The sequence below is a fragment of the Acomys minous genome (assembly GCF_964271855.1).
Source record: "Acomys minous genome assembly, chromosome: 2".
Classification (NCBI taxonomy): Eukaryota; Metazoa; Chordata; class Mammalia; order Rodentia; family Muridae; genus Acomys; species Acomys minous.
The window spans coordinates 139560164-139588088 of NC_140484.1; the positions used below are offsets into that span (position 1 = coordinate 139560164).

The following is a 27925-nucleotide window of genomic DNA, read 5'->3' on the forward strand; positions in this document are numbered from 1 at the left end:
CAGGACCTGATTCGACTCAAAAGAGCAATAAATTCTCTCTCTCTCTCTCTCTCTCTCTCTCTCTCTCTCTCTCTCTCTCTCTCTCTCTCACACACACACACACACACACACACACACACACAGTAGAGGGAGGAGGGAGAAAAAGAAAAATTGATTAAGGGGGGAGAGGGAGGGAGTGGAGGAGGGAGGCATGGATGGATAAAAAAAGAAAGAAAAAAAGAAAGAAAGAAAGAAGGGCAAATTCTTGCAAAGCCCTTCTTTCCCTGGCTTTTTCCAGAAGTCCTGACAGTTTCTTTAGCAAATTCACTCTGTGCAAACATTTGTTCTACCAAGAGCAATGGATGGAAAAATGAGGAAAAGTCAGTTTCTTTCCTCGTTCTTGCTGCCATTGCGTGAGATCTGCTGCTAACATCAGCCAGTTGCTGACAAAGTGCCCTCCGTCAGTAGCTGGCTTTGGCTGCTCACTGTGGACGTTTGCTTTGCCAAAAATAATGAGATCACTTTCCTAATTCCTTTTTAATGTGTTTACACAGCTTAAACATATTTCTTGCCCTATACATTTTGAAACATTGTGTGGAACAGCAAATTTGCTTTCCAAGTCAAACTGAAGAAAGCCATGAAATACATCTAGAATTAACTCACTGAATTTAGAGGAGAATGTATTTGAACTGCCTGGCAAATTGTGTATTAGGAACAAAGAGGGAAGGAGAGCCTCACTTATCTGTAAAGTGTCTTTAAAAACACAGATGTTGCATCTTTTGTCTTGTGTTTATGTATGCATTCATGTGTGTGTGCACATGTGCATGAAGGCCAGAGGTCAGCATCAAGGTCTTCCTGAATTGCTCCCCACCTTATTTTTGGAGACAGGGTCTCTATTGAACCTAATTCTGCCAAACTGGCTGGCCTTTGCACTCCAGGGAATCCTCTGGTCTCTGGTCTCTGCCTCCCAGGGCTGGAATTTCAGGCACACACCAACACACCCAGCTTTGCGGGTGGGTGCTGGAGACCCAAACACAAACCTGCATGCTTACACAGCAGGTACTTTGTCCACTGAGCCTTCTCCCTGGCTGTCTCCCCAGCTCCCAGTGTTTTGTTTTATATTCTGGTTTTTATACGGTGTTGAACTTTGTTTTGTTCTTTGGTCTGAGATTTTTGTGGGTTTGTTTGTTTGTTTGTTTTGCCTGTATCTCTAGCCAGCCTGGTCTCAGACTTGATAGGTAACCAAGGATGTCTTTGAAGCTCTGTTCCTCCTGCTTCTTCCTCCCTAGCTCTGTAATTACAGGTATGAGACACCGCATATGGCTCATGCAGTGCTGGGGCATGGCGGCGGGTCCGATCCAGGTCTTTGTGCATGCTGGGCAAGCAATTCTGCCAACCAGACCTCCACCCCTCAAGGAGCTCGATGCTGAGACATCTAACAAAATAAGCAAGGCAGTCCTTATTTCCAGAAACGGAACAAGAGTAATGGCATCGCATCGTTCCTGGGACTTTCTTCTTATATGTACTGATAGGGCATAACAGCTGCTTATCTAAAAACAGTTGTTAACCTTGACAACTGTTATCCACCGTATGTGGGAAGCACACAGTTGAAAGGGGGTGGGTTAGGGGCTAGAGGGATGGATCAGTAGTTGAGAGCGTATACCACTCTTGCAGAAGGCCCAGTGGAGTTTAGCTCCCAGCACCCACATCGGGTGGCTCATGGCTACCTGTAACTCCAGCTCCACAGGACCTGATGCCTCTGGCCTCTGTGGACACCTGCACTTGCATGCACACACCCACACAAAGACATGTGCATACACATATTTAAAACAATACAAAATAAATCTTGAAGTAAAAGAAGCAAAAAAAAAAAAAAAAAGAGGGGGCGAGGTTTCTATAATCTTCCCATTAGCCAACCAGTATCTCTTCCACTCACTCCTTCCAACTTAGGTATGAATGTTATCCAAGTCTACAGATTCTTTTTGCCACCAACTTTGGCCAAATATTCAACTGCAGTAAAATAAATTTTAGAAAAGGAAGATTATCTTTAGTCTCAAGACGCCACCGTAAGCATGCTGGCACCACATGCTCTGCTCCCTTTCTAGCAGTGGGCCCTGCTAAGGTGTCCCCTAAGGTTAACAGCTTAGTTTCCAAAATGTATGTGAGCTACACCATGTTTTCATTCAACCTAAGATGAAGCAAGTAAAATCCAGGTTGGAGGCTGGAACCCCTGAGTCCGTCAGGAGCAGGGTGAGGCAGTCTCTACCGAGCCAGGACTCACTCGTTCACACGTTCTCTATCCCAACCAGCAGCCCGCGGCTCACCTCAGCTTCCGCTTCAGCACATACCTTGGCAAGACTTCTCGTCTGTTAGTAATTTAAATCCTTTTTTGCAGCTGCAGTCAAAACTGCCCACGGTGTTTTTGCAGAAATGGTTACAACCTCCATTCCGGGTCTGGCACTCATCGATATCTGTAAGAGGCAAGCGCTAGGGGACCAGAAAGCAATGGCTGCCTGGCTACCCCAAGCCCCAAACTGCTGCTGTGTGTGCCACTTATCCTCAGAAAGGCAAGTGGGCCCACGAGAGCGCTTAAGAATGTTCACTGATGTTTCAGTCTTACAAGCATTTCCTTGTCTGGCTGAAGGACAAGTGTCCAGCTAACAGTTCTGGCTTTCCATGCCATTGACAAGGGAATGGTGATATCGTGTTTTATTTTATTCTCACCCTCTAATGCCCTCCAAAGAAGGGCAGACAACCCCTGTCAGCACACTTTGTATTCTAGCTTAATGACTAAAGCCATAAGGGACAAGAGCTTTTGTTTTGGCAAGTTACACAATCACCAAAAGGTCTCAACGTTTTTAAATGATTCCTGATACTTAATCTTATCTTTCTTCAGTTTCATCTCACAACCAGGTTATCTTTCTCTCCCTTTTTTTTCTTCTTATTCTTTTTTTTTTTTTTATCATGCTAAAGAACTAACAAACCCTTTGTACTCTTGCCCATAAAAGACCAGCAAGTCATTAGGGTCTGTCTTCATTAGTAAAAGTTAATGGCGCAGTTATTCGTTAAGTGCTCTGATAATAATCTTGGCCGTTACTTACATGGGATCCCAAGGCCATTATTTATGATAGGTTGATATTATCTGCTGCCAATGAACTGTTCCATGAACTGCCTTTTGCTCATAAGGCCACTCGCCTGAAATGGATTATCTGATGCTTGCAGAGGCTGACCTTCTCAGCAGTTAGTGTAATTAAGTTGCTTCTAATTAAGCTTACTCAATTATAACCGTCCACTAGCCCAGGGAAGAAAAGCTCCTATCAGTCCGAATCATAAGCAAATCTGGAAGTGCTCAGATGGTAATGGTGCGGAAGGGCAGAACTGCCTGTGCCCCACACTTCAGCCGGGCAGGACTCCCTTCACCCAGCCACCCAGCCCCACAGCCCCACAGCCCCACAGCCCACAGCCCACAGCCCCACAGCCCACAGCCCCACAGCCCCACAGCCCCACAGCCCACAGCCCACAGCCCCACAGCCCACAGCCCACAGCCCCACAGCCCCACAGCCCACAGCCCCACAGCCCCACAGCCCACAGCCCCACAGCCCCACAGCCCCACAGCCCCACAGCCCCACAGCCCACAGCCCCACAGCCCCACAGCCCACAGCCCCACAGCCCCACAGCCCCACAGTTCCACAGCCCCACAGCCCCAAGCCCATAGCCCCACAGCCCCATAGCCCCCCAAACCCCCAACCCCCGAGCCCCACAGCCCCACAGCCTCCACCTCCAGGGTACACAAAGGCCACCTTTACATGTCTTCCCATCCAACTGGAGAGTGAATCCAATGGGACAACTGCAGTGAACACCTGTTGACGTGTCCTTACAGGTGCGATCACAGCCTCCATTGTTGACAGCACACGTTTCTGGTGAGAGGTGGGAATGGCAGTTAGATTCCTAAAGGAGTCCTAATACAGGTAACACTGTGTGACAACCCAGAAAGCACAGAGGGGTGCTCATAGTCACACCCCAAGTCTCTACCACCTATAGGTGAGACAGAGGAGAGCTGCTGCTGCATCTCCTGCCCTTGTAAGGGTTACTCAGGAAGCTGGTGACCAGAGGGAAGATACCTCCCGACCAAAGAAACATTCTCCACTGACTAAAGGTTCCTGGTGACCCATAGCCAACAACTGGCTAAGTGTGACCACTCAATCTGGCAGGCTAGATTGAGTACAGAACAGGGCAAAGTTCCTTTCTTGTTCCAGAACCTTCTCTCAATGAATGATGGGCCCATTCCTGACCATTGCATCGCTACAGATTAAAGACTTTGTCCTTGCAAATGCCAATTTACCTCTCTCTGTCTCTCTCTGTCTCTGTCTCTCTGTCTCTGTCTCTCTCTCTCTCTCTCTCTGTCTCTCTCTCTGTCTCTCTCTCTCTCTATCTTTCTCTCTCTCTCTCTCTCTCTCTCTCTCTCTCTCTCTCTCTCTCTCTTTCTCTCTCTCACTCACTCACTCACATGGTCATTATCTAACTCAATGTTAGCACCCAGATGCCCAGAAACTTCCCTAGCTACCTCATATGAAAGCCTGGGGGAACAAGCTTAGCACTAATTAAACACAATGTGCTTATCTGTGCTTCCTCTCAAAACTTCACTCCCCTAAGATTAAGTAAGTGTTTAATCTCAGAGAGTTAACTCCTCAGGGACAAAGAAAATGAAAGAGAAGACAAAGAAGATGGCAACTATTAGGAAGTGGCATGTCAACAGAGAAGAAAGTCAGTCCCTTAGGTGTGCAGAGGGGCTGCCCACAGGAGCAAAGCTATATGGACCCCAGAATCCAGGGAGGCCCAGGAGTTAGACACAGGAACTTCCTCTAAGAGCAGAGACAAGGATGGAGTAAAAAAGTGCAACAGGTTGCCTGAGAAAAAGTGCCCATCCCCCAGCCCCCACACCCAGCCCCAACACCTACCTCCCCATACCCCATCCCTAGCCCTAAGACCCACATTTCCCACACCTTAACACCCCACCCCCACCCCAAAGCTCTTATTTCCAGATAGCCAGGTGACCGCCAGGTCCCAGCTAAAGTACAGTTTACTCTCTAGGGAAGTCAAACCAGTGCACCAGGACCATGGAGGAGGCAGAGGGAGTCACAATTGGTCCCACAGAAGTCCAGTGCCTGGAAAGACAGATTCCCAACCCCACACCCCCAGCCTCAGCTCCAGGAATTCCGGAAGCTAAGCTTCTATCCCCAACCAAGAGACTGAAGGACTTCTCAAGAGCTGAATCAACCTGCCCAAATGAAAAGACTTCAAAACGAAGGTCGAGGCACAGGCACACCAATACAAAGTCCATCAATCAATATAAGATCCAACTGGCTCTTTAGTTTTTCACTATGGAATATGAAAAATCGGTCAAGAATTACCAGATATTTAGAATATCTAAGATTTTAGATACATACCAAAGTGAACAAGAAAAAAGAAACTCAGAGAAAACAAAGATGGTGGAGGAAGGGCCTGGAGAGATGGCTTAGCTGTTAAGAGTGCATCATAGCCAGCTGCAGTGGCGCACGCCTGTAATCCCAGTACCGGAAAGGCTGAGGCAGGTGGATCTCTGTGAGTTCGAGGCCAGCCTGGTCTACAAAGTGAGTCCATGACAGCCAGGGCTACACAGAGAAACTCTTGTCTTGAAACAAAAACAAAACAACAAAAAACAAATGAAGAAGAAGAAGAAGGAGAAGGAGAAGGAGAAGGAGAAGAAGGCGGCATCATACTCCTGCAGAGGACCTGTAAGCCACCCCAGAGGGATCTGACGCTTCTGGCCTCCAGCCTCTAGAGGCATCTGCAGTCACATGCATATCCACACAACTGAAAATAACAACATCCAGTTTTAGAAAGATAATACAGAAAAAGGAGAGAGTAAAATATACTAACACCAGGGTGGTAAGAGGAACCCATGAAATATGAGCAGGTCCCTATAACAGAGACCAGAGGAAATGCTGAGGGGAAATGCAGGAAAGCGGAAATTTTAAAAAGTCTCAGGGCTGGGCGGTGGTGACGCCTTTAATCCCAGCACTTGGGAGGCAGAGGCAGGAGGATCGCTGTGAGTTTGAGGCCAGCTTGGTCTACAGAGCGAGTTCCAGGACAGACAGGGCTACACAGAGAAACGGTGTCTCGGAAAACCAAAAAAGAGAAGAAACAAAAAACAAAAAAAGAAAGGAAGGAAGGGCCGGGCGTGGTCGCGCACGCCTTTAATCCCAGCACTCAGGAGGCAGAGGCAGGCGGATCGCTGTGAGTTCAAGGCCAGCCTGGTCTACAAAAGTGAGTCCAGGATAGCCAAGGCTACACAGAGAAACCCTGTCTCGAAAAACAAAAAAACAAAAAAAACAAAAAAAAAAAAAGGAAGGAAGAAGGGAGGAAAGGAAGAATGAGTGACAGAAAGGCAGACAAGCCTAGTGAGAGCACACAGAGCAGGAAGACACCAAACTGGACACTGCTTTATAATCTCAGATCACCGAGGACAAAGAGAAGACCTTGAAATGTCCCAGAGTGAAGCTTCTACAGGCTTCACACACTAGATCAAGCATAAGAATAGGAGAGCTGGGGTGTAGCTCAGCTGGGACGGTGTTTGCCTGGCATGCGTGAAGCCCTGGGCTGCATCCCCAGCAATGCAGAAACTGAGCGTGGCGACACGTGCGCCTAATCCCAGCACCTGGAGGGTGGAGGCAGGGGGGATCCCAAGTTCAAGATCACCCTCAGCTCTAGTGAGTTGGAGGCCAGCCTGGGCTACATGAGATGAGAGAGGAAGGTGGGGAGGGGGGAAAAAGGGAGGGAGGGAGCGAGGGAGCGAGGGAGGGAGCAAGAGAGAGGAAAATAAGATACAGACAATGGAGCATTCTGATGATAGAATATTCTGTCCAACTCTGAATTTTGTAATGAGCCAAATTTTCAATGAAGGGCAAAGGAAGGGTACATAGAAATGCATTCTGAGGGACACACAGTTTTTAGAAACCTTTATCTCGCCCACAATATAAAGTGACAAAGTCAAGACATGGGCTCTGCCAAAACAGGGGAGCAGCGAAAGGGGGTTCCTAGGCCCATGGGAAAGGCACAGCTGACAGAACTGCGGGCCAGGAGTCAGGCCCTCCCCAGCAGCGGGAAGCCTCAGAGAGACTGATGCTCAGAGAAGAGAAGGGAGCTAAGAAGAGCCCTGCCGCCTCTGAACACACTGGGGAGGGCTTTGGAAAGCTCTGCCAGAGCCGGTGGGAGGGTCTTAGAAAACAGCTCTCCTATTTGCAGCCAAAGAAAGCACACAACCGTGGTGCATTACAGGACTTGGGTGAATGGTGTATGAATGCTCACTGTACTGCAGACACTTAATAGTGACTTAAATTTTGATAAGCCATGTTAAGCACGGAAGGCGTGTGTGTGTGTGTGTGTGTGTGTGTGTGTGTGTGTGTGTGTGTGTGTGTACCTAAGTTTGAATCCCTAGCATCCTTTATTTGGGTGGGGGGAGGGGAGGCAGGTGACCCGAGGAACTCAGTGGTCAGCCAGTCTAGTCAAATCTTGGTGAGCTTGGGGTTCAGTGAGAGACCTTGTATCAAAATATAAAGTGGATGGCACTGGAGGAGAACACCCGACATATATGTCTGGCCTCCACACTTGTGTGCATGGGTGATCTGTGTACAAGTATGTACATGTGTGTACATGAGAGAGAGAGAGAGAGAGAGAGAGAGAGAAGGAGAGGGGAGGGAGGGAGGAGAAAAGAAAAGAAAAGAAATTAAACAGAAGAGGGATCCAAAAGGTCCCTGCTTGGTAACCAGTGGTGGGTTCATATCATACCTGACTAGTAAACCCAGGAGCTGTCAGGTGGACAGCTTTATGTAAGTCAAACCAAACTTTGCAGAATAATGTGCCAAAAGATCTGTCTGGTCCCATCGCCACGACTCCGGCCCCCTCTCTCTCATCTCTAGCTTGACTGTGAGGGCTGTGGGCCAACGGTCTCGTGTGCCCCAGCCAAATGCCACTCTTCCCTATTCAGTTCCTGTAGGGCTAACATTGGCTGAGTCGGAGGTGGGAGGCTAGTGGGCACAAAAGCAAACTGCCATGCTAAGCTGGAGGCTGCCCAGAATGCTTTGTCATTACAGCTAATCAGAAAGGGGAGAGCTGGGGTTCCATGGCCCCCCACTGTGTCCCATACACTGGCTCTGGGCACCTCTGCATACTATTATCTTTTTAAAATGTATTATGCTTATGTATGTATGTATATATGTATGTATGTATGTATGTATGTGTGAATGTGTATGTATGTATGTTTGTGTGTATGTGTATATGTATGTGTGTGTATGTATGTGTATATGTGTGTATGTGTGTATGTATGTATGTATGTATGTATATGTATGTGTGTATGTGTGTGTATATGTATGTGTGTGTGTGTATGTGTATATGTATGTATGTGTGTGTGTATGGATGTATGTGTGTATGTATATGTGTATGTGTGTATATGTATGTGTGTGTCTGTATGTGTGTATATGTGTGTATGTATGTGTGTGTAGGCATGCACATGTTGTAGCACATGTGTGGAGGTCAGAGGACAATCTGTGGTAGTCCATTCTCTCCTTCCACCATGTGGGCCCCAGGATCAACCTCGGGTCATCAGGCTTGACGGCAAGTACTGTATTCCACATGATTCTCTTAACTGAATTCTCTGATAACCCAAAAAGATAGATTTTATTACATCCTGTTTATTTGTATTTATTTATTGTTGAGGTAGGGTCTCACTATGTAGCCCTGACTAGCCTGGAACTCACTATGTAGATCAGGATGCGCCCCCCAATCTCACAAAATTCCACCTGTCTCTGCCTCCCAAGTGCTGGGATTAAAGGCATGCACCACCATGCCTACCTTACATTTATTTATTTTGAGACAAGGTTTCATGTATCCTAGCCTGGCTTTGCTATGTAAGCAAAGTGGCCTTGAACTTCTTATCCCCCTGCCTCCACCTCCTGAGTGCTAGAATTATAGTCATGTGACATTGAGTCTAATTTGCACTGTGGTGGGGATCAAACTCAGGGCTTTGTACATGCTAGGCAGGCACTCTATTGATGGAGCTCCGCCCCTGGCCACTGCATGTATTTCAGAGAGAGAGACCTACAGAAGGGAGAGTCCCAGAGCGGTTTGTCAAGTCTCACACATAGTTGGGCAGTGCTGGGACATCAACCTGATTATTCCAATGACTTGGCACAGTTCCAGGGATCTTGGATTATGACAAAGGGACAGTTTTGGGTAAAGAAAAGAACATATCCTGGCTTCACAGAAGGTGCTCATCCCAGTCCAGTTGGCCTTGGGACACATGGGCTCTAAGCCTAGGCCTGATGCAATGAGCGAGAGAGAGAAGGGAACAGACAGGGCAAGGAAGAGAGAGGGTTGCGTACCCATGAGCAGCCGCCGTTTCACCCGTTTATCTCCGTCCGCCACTGATGTGGTGTTGTTCTCCGTCCCCTCCAGGACGGTGCCCTCTTGCTCTACAAGAGAAGCAAAGCCACAGTTGTCAAGATGAATGATCAAAGTATCCATTCCCTGAGCTACCGTTTCTGCTGGAATCTTAGACAGGAGATGCTGTGACCAACGGCAGATGGGTAACTGTCCGCTCCATAAAAACAAGCCATTATATGGCTCTGTGGAAAACAGCGCATTAAATGACTGAAGATGCTTATAAACATGAAGGAGGGAAAGGGTTCTGGAATGCACTGGGCAAAGAGACTCCAGGGGATGCAAGCTTCAGAGTGACTGCAGGACCCTCAGTTCAGGACAAGAATTCCAAGAGAGCCAGCAAAGGCCATGTCTTGAAAAGCAGGGTGGAGTTCAACTGTAATGGTTGCTGTGCCATCCCACACAGGGCTGGCCTCTGTCACTCTGTCCCTTTGGAATATGTTGTCCAGGTCTCTAGAATACCAGCTTCCAGAGCATCCCAGTTCATGGGAAGAAAGTAGTACTCAGCCAGGCATGGTGGTATACACCTGTAATTCCAGCACTCAGGGAGGCAGAGGCAGGCGGATCTCTGTGAGTTCAAGGCCAGCCTGGTCTACAAAGAGAGTCCAGGACAGCCAGGGATACACAACAGCAACAACAACAACAACAACAAAACCCTGACAGTGTAAAGAGAGAGGGACTCCCACTGTGGCATGTGAAGGAGCTTTAGTTACCCGCCACACCTCGCCCTCTAGGACTAAACACTATTAAGGGTTAAGGTTCAGAAGAGTTAAGGAGGCTTAGGGTTCAGGGTAGGGTTGGGCAGGCTGAAGCAAACCACTCACCAAGGCAGCTCCTTCCATCAGTGTGCAATCTATAGTGTGGATGGCAGCTACACTCAGGGCCTTCTGCGGTATCTTCACAGGAGTGTTGACACCCACCGTTTCCATGGTTACAAGTCACTGAGATCAAAATGAGTCAATACTTAAAGCACCAAGGTTTCCACTGGTCTTATTTCAGGGCTGGTTTCATTTCCAAAGTTTTGTTTTTTTTTTAATGTTTTAATGACAAGGTCTCACTACCTAACTAACCTCCATAACTCACTATGCAGCCCCAGTCGCCCTCGAACTCACAAAGATCCACCTGCTCCTGTTTGCCGAGTGCTGAGATTAAAGGCGTGTGCTACTATGCTTCCCCTCAAAATCGATTCTTTTTTCCCCCTCCAAGTATCTGAGCGTCCAGTGCCTGCCTGGCATGTGACATAAAAGACCTTCCACTCAGAGCTCGTCCTTGTCTGTGTATGCAGCATCACAATGTCACAGCATAAACCACAATAGTGCCACACACAAGGCCTGGACCAAGAGAGATGGAGCTGGTAAGGCCAGTGTGGGGAAGCAGTTAGGGGATTATGCCTGGAGATCCTAGACTGTCGCTTCCCTCTGCTGGTATGTCTGCCTGTTAGTCCAGCTGCACCCTGGGCTTCTGGAAATTCTCTAGCACTTCATGTCTGGAACATACTGACAATTTATTTTATTTTATTTTATTTATTTCTCTTTTGGTTTTTTGAGACAGGGTTTCTCTGTGTAGCCTTGGCTGTCCTGGATTCGCATTGTAGACCAGGCTGGCCTTGAACTCACAGGGATCCACCTGCCTCTGCCTCTCGAGTGCTGGGACTAAAGGCGTGCGCCACCACTGCCCAGCCACACTGACAATATTTAACTTGCAGGTCTAGGTTAGGGCTGCTCTCATCACACTTCACCTGGCTTCGTTACGAGGGAAACGGCAGCCCCCTGCACACAGTGAACGGCAGCCCCCTGCACACAGTGAACGGCAGCAAGATCGCCCAGGAATTATGAAGACTGTGCATGAACTGGGCACGACAGGCCAAAACGTAAACATAAAAACCAACTATAAGATGATCGTTCTTCTCTCCCTCGGGAGAGGGAGAGGGAGGGAACGCAGTCTGAGTGGACTTCGGCTTACTTAATACGGTGATTAAAATCAGAGCCCTAAAAAAAAAAAAAAAAAAAAAACTATAAAACTGTGTGACTGCACCAGGGGGAGGTGGCGCACGCCTTCAATCCCAGCGCTAGGGAAGCAGAGGCAGGCAGATCTCTGTGAGTTCCGGGCCAGCTACCCTGTGAAAACCTGTCTGAAAACAAGAACAACAACAACAACAAAAAAACCTGTCAGGCAGTTAACAGATTTATCTCTGGCAAAGGAGGCAGAAAAGGAGAGTGAAGTTTTCACTATATGCCTCTGTGTTGATGATTTTTAATATGTAATTTTTCTAATTTAAAAGAATGAACTGTATATTTGTGCTATAATCACACCTATGTAGAAACTGGACACGAATATGAATGATGACAAAAATAGGAATATGGAAGAAAGAACTGGCTATGTTATATGATTCTGGGTCATGGTCCTTTTTTCTTTTTTTTTAATCTTTTGAGACAGGGTCTCACGTAGCCCAGGTTGGTCCCTAACTTATTCTATAGCCAAGTGCCCAAGGGTGACCTTGAACTCTTGATCTTCCTGCTGCCACCTCCTAAGTGCTGGGATCACGTGAATTTGCTGGGGTTCTTGTTTGTCTATTTGGTTGGTTTCTAGGTGTTTTTTTTTTTAAATTCTTCAAATGTTACAACAAAAAAGTATTTAAACATTGACATCTTAAATACATTAAAGGGGGAACAAAAAAACAAAACAAAAACAAACAAAAAGCCGGGCGAGGTGGCGCACGCCTTTAATCCCAGCACTTGGGAGGCAGAGGCAGGTGGATCGCTGTGAGTTCGAGGCCTGGTCTACAAAGCGAGTCCAGGACAGCCAAGACTACACAGAGAAACCCTGTCTTGAAAAACAAAAAAAACAAAAACAAAAACATTAAAGGGGGTAAAAGCTTATAAAACAGGGTAGAGACCCCTGTGACTGGGTTGGAGACATGAGTTTGATCCCCGGGACCCACGTGGTAGAAGAAAAGACTGACCCCCACAAGACGCTCTTGTGTCCCTGAGCTCTGGCTGTGGCTGTGGCTGTTTTTCTGACTTCTGGGTAGGCTGTCCCCACCTCAGCTGAGTGACAGCTCATACTCACAGATGCAGTCTCTCTGATTCTTGGCCAGTTCAAAGCCAGGCCTGCACTCACAGGCAGCACTGCCTCTCGGGGCCTCCTTGCAGATGTGACTACAGCCGTGGTCCTGGTTCATGCAGCTCAGGCCCTCTGCAAAACAGCAGTGTGCATCAGGTGACAGGCGGGAGAGAGCCATGAGGGTGGGCAGTGGGGAGGGCCATGGGCTTGCTGTCCTGGATCTCTATTGGCTCCATTTATTTTTGTTTTGTGAGACAGGGTCTTGCTTTGTAGCCCCAGTTGGCCTTAAACTCCCTATGTAACACAGACTTACTTAGAATTCACTATGCCCCTGCCTCCTCCTTCTCCCAGGAACTCAGATTACAGGCAAATGCCACCCTACATAGCTTTAGCCGCTGGTGAGATGGCTCAGTGCGTAAAGAACACCATCCCACCAAACCTCACAAATTCACTTTTATGCCCTAAACCCACATGGTAGGAGAGAACCAATTCCCACAAGTTGTCCTCTGACTGTCACTCATGTGCAATGGCCTGTACCCACAGACCCACAGAGTGCGTGCGCGTGCACACATACACACACACACACACACACACACACACACACACACGCATACACACATGCACATGGGCGTACACGTACAATAAACAAATAAGAATATCCATTAAAATCAGGCTGGGGCTCCACAAAATAAAAATTAAAAAAAGATAAAGAGCCAGGTGGTGGTGGCACATGCCTTTAATCCTAGCACTTGGGAGGCAGGGGCAGGCAAATCTGAGTTCAAGGACAGCCTGGTCTATTGAGCAAGTTTCAGGACAACCAGGGCTATATGGAGAAATCTTTCTTGAAAAACCAAATAAATAAATCATCAGGTGGGGCAATTAAAAGGGACATGAAAGATTTCTTTTGTCACTTAAGACATAGGACCCTTCAAATTTTCCTTTAAAAAAAAAAACAAACAAAAAACAAAAGAAGAAGAGGAGGAGGAGGAGGAGGAGCTAGGGCTGGAGCGATGGCTCAGCAGCTAAGAGCACTGGCTACTCTTTCAGAAGACCTAGCTTTGATTTTCAGCTTCCACATGACAGCTCACAACCATCTTCAACTTCAGCTCCAGAAGATTCAGCGGCAGCATCTGGCTTCTGTGGGCACCAGGCATGCCTGTGGTGCACAGACATACATGCAGGCCGAGCATTCATACATATAAAACAAACTTTTAAAAATAAAGAAAAGAAGCCCTCACCATAAACTGGTGCCTTCATCCCGGAAAGCAGTACCCAAACCTTACATCTGCCATAGATTTACACTCACTCCACGGGAGTGTACAGACACCTGCCTTGTGACCCTCGGTTATCCATAGATTTACACTCACTCCTCGGGAGTGTACAGACACCTGCCTTGTGACCCTTGGTTATCCTCTTGGCCCCTCCTCCTGCATGCTCAGGGCAGTATGCCTCTCACAGACAACACCACACAGCAACATAGCAAGGGGAATATAAGGAAAGAGGGGAAGACGTGGGGCATGAGGGTTTCCTTAGCTGCTGTGCAACGATGTTCGCCATCTCTAAGAGCCCATCAGGCCCAATCTGTGTTAACTGTGGTAGGAAAGAGGAAACATTAGGTAGCTATAATGCTTGGTGGTTTGACAAGCATCTAAACCAGTGGTTCTCAGCCCTCCTAATGTGACCTTTTAACACAGTTCCTAATAAAGCAATTTTTGTTGCTACTTCATAACTGCAATTTTGCCACTGTCAAAATCGCAATGTAAATATTCTGTTGGAGGGGTCATGACTCACAGGTTGAGAACCACTGGTCTATATGCTGGTACAACAGTGGAAGAGGCACTTGTGTGTGTTATCGGCCACCTAAGTCACCGGGAAAACAGCTCATAGAGACCTTGCTCTCTGGGTATCAGACCCAAGCAAACACTCAAGATGTCCTCTTGGTTAAGACTGCATAAGCGAGGATGTGTACACGTGTTTGTTTCTTGGCATTTGTGTAAAACAACTGTGAAACATCCCTGAGGATGGGGCTTCAGTTCTCATTGGTTAGAGAGCCCATAAGACTCTAATTCTAGAATTAGGGCTGTTTTAAAGCTAAGTACTGGAAGATATTATTCAATTTCCCCAGGATGGAACACTATTCTGTATTCTGCCCCTAAAACCATAGCCAATAGACTTTAAGTGACAGGTCTCCTCTATGCCTGTGTGTCTGGGGAACTGTTACTTCAGAAGAGAGTGCAGCCATGAAGGCATCTTCTAAGTCTCTCGGGTCTGTCCAAAGACTGACCACCTTGTTTTTCATCTGACCGTTCTGAGCTGCATGCCCTCCCCCCTTCCCCTGCCCCCTGTGCCCCACCCCCTACCCCCTACAGACCCCACCCACCCCGCACACAACCTGCCTCATGCTCTGCTGGGATTCATCGGCCCCTGCCAAGCGCTGCTGTCAAGTAGCACAGAAAGAGGTTTGCACTGGGCTGTTGCGAAGCTCTCTCCGCTCTGGCTGGTTCTTTATGAAGATGTCATTCACACCCCAGCACCGAAATGGCACAGGAGGTGAGAGCTGCCCATGGAGGGAGTGTTCTTCCCTCCCCCAAAGGCCCAGCAAGTCCTGTGTTTGTCTTTGGGTCAGTGGAGCATTTGAAGTAATTGAGGCAGGGGGGATACTTGCAGGTTAATTGTTAGTAGCGCTTGAGATACAGTGGTAGGAACCCATAGAAACTCTACCCCCAAAACAGTCCCCTTCACCTTCTGGCTATTTCACTCTGTTTATGTGCCTAAGACATTTGCAAAGTGACCTCTACTGCCCCTGAGCAGTTCGCTTACATGACAAATATTTCATACGAAAGACCAGAAGCCGTCAGGACACACAGAGAAGCTGCCCCTGCTGTCCCCTCATAGCAAACAGGACCTGAAGTCACCAGGAAGGGATGAAGTCTGAGACAATTCTGGAAATGCAAGTAGCTTTTCAAGAGGTGACATCCAAAGCCCTTTACAGTACCCCAGCTCAAAACAAGGCCATAGCTAGAGGTGGCAGATGGATCTAGTCTAAACCAGGAAGGCCAGCCAGGGCCCTAACATCCCTAGGACCTGCTCGGGTAGCCATGACTAAAGCTAAGGTTCACCAAAAAGGAAGATGCTCAGGAACCTTGGTGATGCCCCAAACTTTTGCTCCCTGTCCAGGCTTCCACTTTGGGATGTTCCTGGAAATTTAAAATAAGGCCATGCCTTGAGAATGAGACAGGCAAGACAGAAGATATCTACAAAATGAGAAATGTACAAAATCTTCCTGATGCCCCGCAGTGTCTTCCTACAGCCAGGCAGGGCAACAGAACGCTGTGTAAATACCTTCAGAACAGACAAGACAAAAGAGAAATGCTCATTTTGAGAGCCTGAGCACCCCTGAATGAGAACAAAGGCAGACTGAGGGGGAGGCTTCTCTCCGGCCCACCCTCCATTACATGGGTGAAAACGCACATTCTCTTGATCGAAGCTTTGGGCTTTCTAAGGATTTTTAACAAAAATTCAGTAGCTTAAGTTTTCATCAATATCAGCTACTAGTTCCTCTTATTGAAAAAAAAAACTTAGTAAATAATTATTTAAAAATCAAAACAGAAAAATAAATAAATAAATAAAAATTTTAAAGATTAAAAAATAAAAATAAAAACAGTAGCAATAGGGAATACTAACCTGTGACATTAACTTTTTTTTTTGGTTTTTTGAGACAGGGTTTCTCTGTTTAGCCTTGGCTGTCCTGGATTCATTGTGTAGACCAGGCTGGTCTCAAACTCACAGAGATGCGCCTGCTGGGACTAAAAGCATGAGTCACCACGCCCGGCCGACATTAATTTTTTTAAAAAATCTGTTTTAATATCGTCTCCAAGAGGCTACACATGAAGAAGGAAGTCCAAAGGAACATTTTTTTAAAGAAGTCATTTGTTGAAGAACTAAAATCCTAGAATGGAAGGGAGTCACCACTGCAAACTGCTGCAACCTGCTAGCTCACACTGGCAGATAGCTGTGCAGCAGCCAAGCTGAGACACACATAAAACCAGAGCACTTCCAGACCACAAGAGCAATTGTTGGATTTGGGTTTGGGTTCCAGACATATCTATTCATGCTAAGTACCCATCAGGGGACACAAGAATGTCTGAACTGTGGAAGGGTTAGATTCTAATGCAGCTTGCAGAGAGGCCTGCCTCTGTGTTTACCTCTGCTCTGAGAAACCTGGATCTCAAATCAGCCGAGGGGCTTGTGGGAGGGGAGAGGAGGGCTGAGCCAGGGGTCTGGAACACAGGGTAAGTTGGAGACCAGAAGCCCCAGCATGCCGCTGCAGGTAGATGGAGTCTATACTGGGGGTGTTGAGGCAATGGCTTTACCAGCAGGCTGGTGCGCGCGCGCGCGCACACACACACACACACACACACACACACACACACACACACAAACACACACACACACTAGCCACCAGAGGAAAAAACCGCCAAGTGACTTCCCTGAAAGCAGCCTTGAGCAACCAAAAGGCAAGATGCTCTGAGAGATTCAGGTCACTCCCTGCCTGGCTCCTTACAAGAGTGCCATCTCCAGTTCTGACTTGTGAAACTTCATTCAGTGCCACCGGAATCCAGAGACAGGAAGAAAAAAGCCATCACTACTGTTCAAGGGCCACGTCTAACATGAGGTAAGAAACCAGGACAGTGCATATGACTCACACCCCTGGGCACTGAAGCTGAATAGGCTGGGGTGCTATCAAACACACCGCCCCCCAACAACAAAGCATTCTAGTCCAGGGTAGCCTAACGCCATTCTTGGAAAACTGGGTAAGATCATCTTCTATGAAAAAAGGCTTGAAGAGGCCACTAACACTAAAGCCGTGGTAAATGATACATTTATAAGTCTGTAACTAATACTGGAAGAACTTAAAGTGACTTCACTCTTAAATGTGGGAATCCATAGGCATCATTGCTAAAATGAATGAGTTGCCTAATATTTGGGCTCTTAAATCTAAAAACAGGCCGGGGCAACACCAGAGAAATACAGTCACTAAGACGTTCCTATTTGGCTTAAGATAAAGCAGAGACTTTAAAAGATGGCATTTGGTTAAAAATAACTGTTTGGCCACTTGCCCTTAATGCCTCTCCCTCCCAAAACTTGAACAAAGTCATGGGAATTTAAAAATAGGAATAATAAAAGACACAAACTCAAGGCAAAGCATATGAGAGGGAGGTCATCAGAAGAGTGGTAATGGCTGAGTGGATGAGAGAAAGGGTAGAGAGTGCTCTAGTCTAGAAGAATCTTTCTCCCCAGCCCCAACCCCCACCGAGCCCTAGAAACACAGAGTACAAGAAATGCAAAACTCAGGGGAGGGCCAGATATGGCTCAAGGCTACAAGCAGCCAGTCCCAGGGGGAGGAGCCAGCTTCCATCCCACTCCAGAACCCCAGCCCAGAGCAAGGGGCAGGCTTGCACTGGTACTGTGGTTTTCAGCATCTTTTTGAAAAAAAAAAAAAAAACTTGGCAAATCACACACCTTATTTCTCTGGAGCCATGTACTGATGTTTGAAATGTTCTCTATTTAGAGATTAGGATCAGAGGGTGTGAAGTTTGCAAGGGCCTCAGAGATCCCACAGCCTGCCACGTTGCTAGGAGATGAAGGTGATGGGAACAGAGCTTGCTACGTCTCTCTAGCAGCACTTTCTGGACTTGTCCCCAGCTTCTAGACACTCTGTTTCCGGGATAAAGTCACTGTGTGTGCTAGGGGGTGGGGACTCTGATGAGATTTGGCCTCGCGCCCCGCCCTCAGCCAGACCAAGGTACCTTCTGAGCGGTGAATGCAGGTGTGCTGATTGTCACTCAGAAAGAAGCCTTCTTTGCAGCGACACTCATAGCTGCCCATGACGTTGGCGCAGGTGTGCTGGCAGCCGCCATTGTTCTCCAGGCACTCGTCCACATCTGGAGGGAGAGAGGGACCAAGATTCGCTTTCATGGCTATTTCAAAAACCCAACGCAGCCCGGGACCCCGGCTAAGAAGGTCCCTCTTGTCCCTCTATCACAGAAACTCTCCAAGCCAGAGCCAAAGGAGCCAGTGTTTGGTTGACCCAGCCCCCATGGGGCCGTGGGCCGGGGGGGGGGGGGGGGGGGCTCGCCAAGTCAAGCTCCTGAGACAAACACAAAGGCTGTGGAACACCTTCACTTTCTGAAGCGGAGTGCTAGATGGACGAGATAATGCTTAGCTTCCTGAGAATGCCTTCAGGGGGGAGAAAGACAAAGTACAAAGGATGCTGAGATAAGACAAGGGTGGACCGGGAAAGGTAGGTGGCGCACGATCCTGGGCTAGCCTTTATGGGAAAGGCTGATAAAGGATGGGCTCTTAGGATCCCTACGGTTACAAACCTGGAGAAAAGAGACTGCCTCCAGGCTAAAGGGCCAGAGCCCTCCCCTTCCTTGCACAGAGGCTGGGAAGCTTGGAGTATATTGGAGAGCAGTGAGTCATTTCATTTGGCTAGAGCCTGGGAGACATGGAGGATACATTCAGGAAGATAGATTAATGCTGCTTGGGTCTTAAGTAGCAAGTCGAGGAACTTCTTTTTCACTGGAGTGGGATGACATAGCCAAGCCCTCTCGTTGGGAAATCTAAGACAGCAGTAGGGATAGACAGGGAAAAAAAAAAAAAGGAAAACCTGGGGTCTGAAAAATGTGTGGACCCAAGACAGCCCAAGTCAGTGCTGTGGGAGGAGACAGAGCAGAGTGGCTGCCCTTGGGGTAAGCGAAGAGGCAGGCATAGACAACTCCTGGGTAGACCAGATGCCCCAAGGAGAGTATCACTCTTCTGATGCTCCTTAGAGGATATGAAGGCTTTCCAGAAAGACACATAGGGAAGACTGACTCTGGTCTCAGAAATGGAAATGGAAACACAGTTTTGCTCCCTTCCCCCCTTCCGCCCTACCCCACCCCCCACCGCAGGTAGAGAAAGCTATCCTAACACACTGAGGTGCAAGGCAGGGTCCAGCAGGCATGAAGGAGGAGAGGAGTAGTGGGCAGGCAACACTTGTAGAAGATGAGAGGGGCCAAGGCCAGGAATGTGGGAAAGCAGAGAAAGGGAGCAGCATGGTGCAAGCAGGGGGGAGGATTCTGGGCAGGGCCAGGGCCAGAGAAGATGCAGAGAAGTCAACAGGAGTCCCCAGGACCTGGGAAGGCAGGAAGTTGGGCTGCCCTGACTGTTACCACGACTCACTCCTAAGGGAACCTTCCTTCCACTGTGGCCTGAGACTCTGGCACAGCTACCCTGAGCCTCTGACTGGACTGCCCTCTCAGTACTCTCTGTGAGTCCCCACCAGTCTGTGCACTCCTGGTAGGTATATATATATATTTTTTTATAATACAATAACATAAAATAGTAATTAGTAGAGCACTGGACAAGGTAACGTCCATTACTAGTCAATGGATGAGCAACAAGCAACACAGGGCAGATGACCAGAGCAAGGGAAGAAACTTCTAGAATCTGATAGCTCAGATATCATCAAGGCTCAAGAAGAAAGCTGATTCAAAAAAAAAAAAGAACCCAACTTCTCCAGCCTAATATCTTCTATGCCTATCACTGACTCCTGGGTGTATCTGTAACCAGAAAACTCACATTTAAATGTCTGTTATCTGGTTTCAAGTTTCAGATCTTACAGGCATGGGTCCTCCTACACTCCTGAGCAACGTTCTCCTAAACTGATGGGACTGCCGCCATCGCCTGAAGCCTGACAAACTTGCCCTGTCTGTGCCAAAGGGCGAAGGAAGCACATTCCAGAGGGACGCCTGTGCCGGGACACCTGGCCTAGGTGTTCTGTGACGAGGGCTCATGGTGAGCAAGGGAGGACTGTCTCCCTGTATGCCTGAAGGCAAGCTCTCCTGAGCCACAACAGCCCTGTCCCATGTGTCACTTTCCAAGCAATCAGCAATGTGTCATCAGATTGGGTGACCCAGTGAGCTAGCATAAATACAACGCATGCTCGCATGACGGATGTGGGACGGGAGCTAGTGGCTGTCTTCAGGCTCTGTCTTGAGGCAGCCCCCAGATGCCTGGCTGCATCCTCCAGAGACACTGATGTAACTGGACTGGGGTGAGGCCTGGGCAGTGGTGAAACCTCTCAGAAGAAGGAAATAGCTGTGATACAACTTGCCATAAATGGGAACTGAGTTCAGGTGGGCTGAACTCGGATATCAGGAGGAGCTGTATTCATTTCCTGTGTACTTGCTTCCCAGACGACAGAGCTGGGGGCTTCAGAGCCACGTGTTGTGAGATCCTGAGAGGCTTGCACGCTGGCTTCTGTATTTGAAACTAATGTGTGTTTACGAGGCTGGCCACAGGGAGAGACTTGCCATAGAGAACACAGGAACCTGCCACTCTGGAGGAAGTGTTTTGTTCCAAAGTGTGCAGGCCCAGAGAAGTCCCTCTGTGTGTTGGTCCTGCCTTCCCAGCACCCAGACAACACAGACAGCATTCCCTCATATCTTTCTTCTTTTTCCTTCTCCTCCTCTTTTTTTTTTTTTTTTTTGTTTGTTTATTTTGTTTTGTCTTGTGTTTTGTTTTGGTTTTTTGTTTGGTTGTTTTGCGAGACCGGGTTTCTCTGTAATAGCCCTGGCTGTCTTGGAACTCTCTTTGTAGACCAGACTGACCTTGAACTCACAGCCATCCACCTGCCTCTGCCTCTCCTCCTCTTCTTCTTTAAGACAGGGTTCCATGTAGCCGAGGCTGGCCACAAAATCACTATGTAGCTAAGGATAACCTCGAACTCCTAATCCTCCTGCTCTGCCTCCAGAATACTGAGGTTGCAGGTGTGTGCCGCTATACCTGCTTTCTCATGGGCTGGATATTAAACTCAGGGATTTGTGCAAGTTAATTAAACATTCTACCAACCAGCTAGGGAGATGGGTCAGAGGCTGAGAGCACTGGCTGTCCTTCCAGAGGACCTGGGTTCAATTCCCAGCACCCACATGGCAGCTCACATTGTCTGTAACTCTAGATCCAGGGGACCCGCACATAGACATACATGCAGGCAAAACATTAATGCTCTACTACCTCCCCTTTAAGGAATCCTTAGCCGTTGAATACATGCTCAGTGGATGCTTGTGGTCTCTACAAAGCAGATGCTTGGCAGAATCCATGAAGAGACCCCAGGTGGGTGACAAGGGCATCCTGCTGAGCCATCTTGGCTAAGGCAAGACTCTAGGCCTGGAAATTCATGGGCATGCTTGTGTTCAGAAAGCTCCAGTTGGCCCTGGCTGACATTGTTAGTCCTTGAATGGTTCTGAGGAGGCTACCACCCCACAGTAATGCCAGGGTCAGCCATCGGATATCAACCTTCAAAATGACACTCTGGGCAAAGCAAAGATAAATCTTCCCCCTGAAGAAGAAAAACAAAACCAACAACAACCACTACAAGCCCCTAGTGTGTATGTTGTCCAACAAATTGAAGTCTTTTATGAGTTTTTAATTCATTGTGATTTATTTCTGCTCTCATGCTCTCAGGGTTGTCTCCAACTGGATGCTTTTGAGGTGCTGCCTGCTTAGGAGGAGTTTTTGGTCCTTCCCATGATGTCTGATTGACAGGCACATGGTCTGTGCACTCAGAGTCTGGCCTCTCTCATGGTGGCACAGACAGAAAAGGCCCACACCAGATAATACTAAAATGTCACATCAGGACTGAATCCCAAATGGAAACACTCTCCTCCTCTTCCTCCTCCTCCTCCTCCTCCTCCTCTTCCTCCTCCTCCTCCTCTTCCTCCTCCTCCTCCTCCTCCTCCTCCTCCTCCACGCCCCCCACCCCCAACCCACTCCAGGGACCAACCTTTCAAACACAAATTAAGCCTGGACTCAGAGAGAGAGGAAGGGGTGTTCAGGTGGGTGTCTAGAGGTCAGAGGTCAATGTCAAGTGTCTTCCATAGGTGCTCTCCAACTTGTATTTTATGTCAGGGTCTCTCAGTGGACATGGAGCTCATTAACTGGGCTAAGTCATCTGACCAAGGAGCTCCAAGGAACATCAGTGCCAGGATTTCAAGCATGTACCACTATGCCTGGCTTTTACTCGGGTGCTGGGGATCTGAACTCAGCTCCTCAGACTTTCACAGCAGATACTTTACCAATTGTGCCATTTCCCTCGCACTTCTAGAGCTTTTTTGTTTGTTTGGTTGGTTGGTTTTGGTTTTGGATTTCTGTGCATAGCCCTGGCTGTCCTGGACTCACTTTGTAGACCAGGCTGGCCTCGAACTCACAGTGATCTGCCTGCCTCTGCCTCCCAAGTGCTGGAATTAAAGGTGTGCGCCACTATGCCTAGCTCTTCTAGAGCTTTTTCAGCTGACTTCAAGGCATCGGGTCAAGTGACTATTCCCTACCACGCTATAAAGGAAAATTTGAACAGCTGCTCCCCAGACACAGAGCCTGGTTCAAGTTGTTCCCTCCTTGGCCAGCAGGTCAGCCGCAGTGAGGCTCATCTGCACAATGCTTTCCTGTAGAGTAGATAAGCACCTGCCTGTGTGCTGCATCCTCCCAGACTGTGCAAGCCCAGCTCCATCCGCCGGGCCTCTAAGTTCTGCTCTACAGCTCTCGTGAGGAGCTGTGGTAACCCTCTGTAGCCTTCACTTCAGGGACTGAAGTGCCAGTGCGTAGTTCTGCCTTGTGGGAAGTCTTGGAGGGTGCTTGTTAGTCTTTCAAGAAGAAAAAACAAAAAAGCCGGGCGTGGTGGCGCACACCTATAATCCCAGCACTCGGGAGGCAGAGGCAGGTGGATTGCTGTGAGGTCGAGGCCAGCCTGGTCCACAAAGCGGGTCCAGGACAGCCAAGGCTACACAGAGAGACCCTATCTCGGGGAAAAAAAGAAGAAGAAGAAGAAGAAGAAGAAGAAGAAGAAGAAGAAGAAGAAGAAGAAGAAGAAGAAGAAGAAATTGTGAGGATCTGGCTGGCTGTGACCCAACATGCATCTGAGGCAAGAATAAAGACATAAAGAATAGAGACTCAGAACTTAAAGAATATCGGGGATCTTTTCAACAGAACACCTAAGGTGTAAAGGGCAGAAGTCAGAAAAATCAATAAACAGCAATGACAACCCATCCCCTTGGACTAAAGCAGTTTGCCTACCTCATTTTCTGTCACATAAGCCAATATCTAAGGGGCCAAAACCTACATTTCTCTGACCCTTGGATCTTTTGGTCTTTTTTTTTTTTTTTATACACAGACAGGGTCTCATGTAGCCCAGGCTAGCCTCAAGTTTGCTATGTAGCTAACAATGAACTTGAGTTATTGCTCCTCCTGCCTCTATTTCCAGAGCTGGGGTTACAGACGGGCAACACCTTGTCTGGTTTGCAGCGCTGGGGATGGAACAGGAGGACTCTCTGCGTGCTGGGCAAGCACTCTACTGACCAAAACGTACCCCACGCCCTCCTTTTTTTTTTTTTCTATCATGAGTAAGTTTTCAAAAAGAAAGAGGATTCTCGAGGGTGAGGAGATGAAAACTGTTACAGTCAAATGTTGTTTTTCTTACCCAAACAATTATGACCGTCATGAGCCAACATGAAGCCATCGAAACAGGTGCAGCGATAGTTGCCCGGAATATTTAGACATTCGTGGACACAGCCTCCATTGAGTTCATTGTCACATTCATCTATGTCTGAGAAATAAAACAGAAGTGAGCCCAGCACGTGCTATTTCTCTGGGAGACATATGTATGCATTTACCTGTTAGCCAGCCTTCCCATTACCTAGAAGCCACCCAAACAGAAAAATAAACAAGCACTAATCATTCATTATAGTGTTTGGAATTACAAAATACTAGAAGCACCTAAAAGTCCATACTTAGGAGAACTGTTTAATGGATGTGGTATGTGCTGACTGGTCTTATGTCAACTCAACACACGCCAACTAGAGTTATCTAAGAGGGGAGGAGGACTCTTAATTGAGAAAATGTCTCTATATGATTCAACTGTAAGGCATTTTCTTAATTAGTTATTGATCAGGGAGGGGGGCAACCCTTGTGGTTGGTTTCCATTCCTGAGCTGGTGGTCCTAGGTTCTAGAAGAAAGCAGGCTGAGCAAGCCATGGGAAGCAAGCCAGGAAGCAGCACTCCTCCATGGCCTCTGCACCAGCTTCTGCCTCCAGGTCCCCAAGGTGTTTGAGTTCCTGTCCTGACCTCCTTCAATGATGAACAGTGATGTGGAACTGTGGGTGAAATAAAGGCTTGCCCCCACAAATCGCTTTTGGTTATGGTGTTTCATCACAGCACTAGAAACCCTAGTTCAGCCGTGGTGTATTTGCTTGATGGAATACTATATAACTCTCAAAGAGAATGAAGACGGTCTCTGCGAATGGATTTGAAATAATTAATAGAATATACTGATAAATGGAAAACAAATCAAAATTTAAAAGAAGGCCTAGAATATGTTAACCTCGAGATACCATCAAACACACACCTGCATACAACATTTCAACATGTGTGAAGTTTATGTGGGAATAAAGAGACTCAAAAGAGCCTACACAACTTGGGAACATCCAGAGGAACTTACTATACGGCTGTTCTTATTAAAACAGCAGTGTCAGGATAAGGAAATCATGAGATAAAACTAAGATTACAGAAACGAATACAGAGGCATTACAGCTTGACATTATTCGGAGAGTGAAAGACCTTGGAACATCAGCCCAGCAAATCCTTTCCCTCAGGGATCAGGGATCCTTTTGGAATGGGGAGATCAGAAAGAGTGTAAGAGACAGAAGGATTGGAACACCCCAAGGAAAGGCCCTCTAAACTCATAGGGCTGACACAGATATGAACTTACAGACCAAGGCAACATGCACAGGGCCTGCAGAGGTCGGCACCAGATGGGGTCCTGGAGCTGAAAGAAGTGGACACACCTATCTCCAGCTGATAACCACTTACAAAGGAAAATTTAGTTTCTTCCAAGGGAGTCTACGGAAGAAACGAACCACTTTAAAGGTAGGTCACCTGTCCCCAGCAGTAGATGCCAACAGAAAATGAACTCAGTGGCATCTTTGAAGGTTCCCTGTCTCATAAAGTCATGTCAGGGATTTTTTTCCTTTATTTATTTATTTATTTTTTAACTTTATCTTCCCTCCCAGCCCATTCCTCTCTCTCTCACTTTTCCAGTGTTGTATTTTTATGAGTGTATAAACAAGCAGGCGTCTGCACCTAATCTGTTTCTTGTGCCTTCTCTTGGGTCCTTTTCCTTCTGTTTGTTTAATTGTTTGTTTGTCTTGTTAGTTTTTATTTTATTTTACTATTATCCCTTAAGAAGCTTATATGAGCAGGGCATGGTGGCATATGCCTTTAATCCCAGCACTCAGGAGGCAGAGGCAAGCGGATCTCTGTGAGTTCAAGACCAACCTGGTCTACAAAATGAGTCCAGGACAGCCAGGGCTACACAGAGAAACCATGTCTCAGAAAAAGTAGAAGGGGGGAGGGGGAAGGAAGAAGAGGGGGAGGAGGAGGAAGAAGCATCTTTGTTTTCTAATGAGAGACATAAAGGAAGGGAGGAACTATGAGGAGTAGAGAGAGGGGAAACTGTAATCAGGATATATTATGTGAGGAAAAAGAATCTATTTTCTTTTTTTTTAATTTATTTATTTATTGTATATGAGTGCTTTTTCTGCAGGAGAGGGCATCAGATCACAGTATAGATGGTTGTGAGCCACCATGTGGTTGCTGGAACTTGAACTCAGGACCTCTGGAAGAGCAGGCAGCGCTCTTAACCACTGAGCCATCTCTCCAGCCCCCCAAAAAATCTATTTTCAATAAAGGAAAAAGACAGGAGGTCACAAGCTTGAAGCCAGCCTGGGCTGCATGGTGAGTTTGAGGACACCTTGGATCATATAGAAAGACTCTGTCTCAAGAACAAACAAACAAAGCCTGTGGTAGCTCTGTAGAACAGACTACTACTTATTCAGTGAGAAAAAGGAATGGCGTGTGGCTGCAGACTACAGCATGACACTACTTCAAAAGCAGCATTCTAACAGGAATAATCCAAACACAAGGAACCTGGATTACATGAGTTCATTTATATGAGGCATCCAGGAAGGGCGCTGGGGACAGGCTGCTGGTTAGCTGTAGGGGGACTGGGAAGAGCCCAGGAATCGCGACTGGTTAGCTGTTCCTGGGGAAGGGCTGAGGATGAAGTGTAAAGAGTGGATATTACTGAGAAAGCAAAATGTTTGAGAACTCTGTACATACGGCTGCACAATTCAGACAACTGTTTACACATTTATTACAAACCTTTGATTTGTATATATAAAATTGGTGACATTTATGGTACATACGGGATGCATCTGAAAATATGTTGACAAAGAAAATAGGCTTCTATTTGCTTATTTGTATAAAAGACACAAAGGAAGAGTAGACAGGAAACTACAGGTGTGAAGGGAAGGATGGAAAGAGGCGTCACGGGACAGGGTAAGGGGAACAGGAAGGCACCACGCCTCTTTGAGGATACCAATTTGGTACAGCTTGACTCTTAGAAATGCAGTGGTTTTGTTTATGTGCATAATACAAACAAATAACCAGGAGGTGAGGGGTCAGGGGGGTGGGAATGGATATAAGTAAGATACAGAAAGAAAAAAGTAAGTATATGCACGTCTGTAATTCCAGCACTCAGGGAGGCAGAGGCAGGGGGAATCTCTGTGAGTTCTCAGCCTGCCTGGTCTACAAAGCTTGTCCAGGACAGCCAAGGCTACACAGAGAAACCCTGTCTTGAAAACCCAAGAAATAAAATTAAAACTAAGTATACTATGAATTAAAACTTAACCAGGTGCCTCACAAATATGTCTGTCAGATATATTGGGCCAGTAGGCTGAAGAAGATGCTCCAATGTTAGAGAGAATTTTAGGGTGACTATTCAGGTAGCAGACTGTCTCTGTCATCTTCTCATTTGGGAAGCCGCTAACCTGCACTCCCGGTATACTCAGGTAATCAATTTTATTCCTTCTCAAGTCTCTGATGGGGTTGAAGACCAGATAGTTTAGTTTTACAATTAATCTTAGTTGTTTAGGGGTTGAGATGTTTTTAGGTCAGATAGATGTTTAAGTTGATAATGATGAGATATGATAGATATTGATTTACATTCAGAATTTTAGACACGCCAGGATAGGAAAGATGTCTTCTTCAAGGCTGGCAAATACAAATAGCAAAAACACTAAGAATGTAACATTTATATAATTCCTGATTGTTTCATGGTTCTTCTTGTTGTATGTAGTGTATTGTATTTATATGTAAAAATTAAAAAAAAAAAACAGCAAGAGCTGGACTTCTCACTGTGGGAGGAAAAAGCTGCAAGAAGGCCAGAGAGACTTGGTACTAGTTCAAAATTCAAAATGTCAGCACTGCTCATAGCTTTTGATGTTATGCAGAGGAATAAGAACAAAGAATA

The 27925-nt window shown here is 47.1% G+C and overlaps 1 protein-coding gene across 6 annotated transcripts in view; it reads right to left on the bottom strand.

Annotated features, from left to right (window-relative positions):
• SCUBE2 (signal peptide, CUB domain and EGF like domain containing 2) overlaps positions 1–27925 on the bottom strand; it is a 73057-nt gene that overhangs the window by 39114 nt on the left and 6018 nt on the right. For 5 of the 6 annotated variants that reach the window (XM_084772518.1, XM_084772517.1, XM_084772516.1 and 2 more), the window contains exons 3-9: positions 24038–24163; positions 18330–18464; positions 12526–12651; positions 10281–10397; positions 9399–9488; positions 3780–3896; positions 2328–2450 (exon numbers count right to left, since the gene is read on the bottom strand). In XM_084772518.1, coding sequence (XP_084628644.1) covers positions 2328–2450; positions 3780–3896; positions 9399–9488; positions 10281–10397; positions 12526–12651; positions 18330–18464; positions 24038–24163 — 834 coding nt within the window. The remainder of the gene's footprint in view (positions 1–2327; positions 2451–3779; positions 3897–9398; positions 9489–10280; positions 10398–12525; positions 12652–18329; positions 18465–24037; positions 24164–27925) is intronic. The other variant, XM_084772514.1, reaches the window with a different exon arrangement.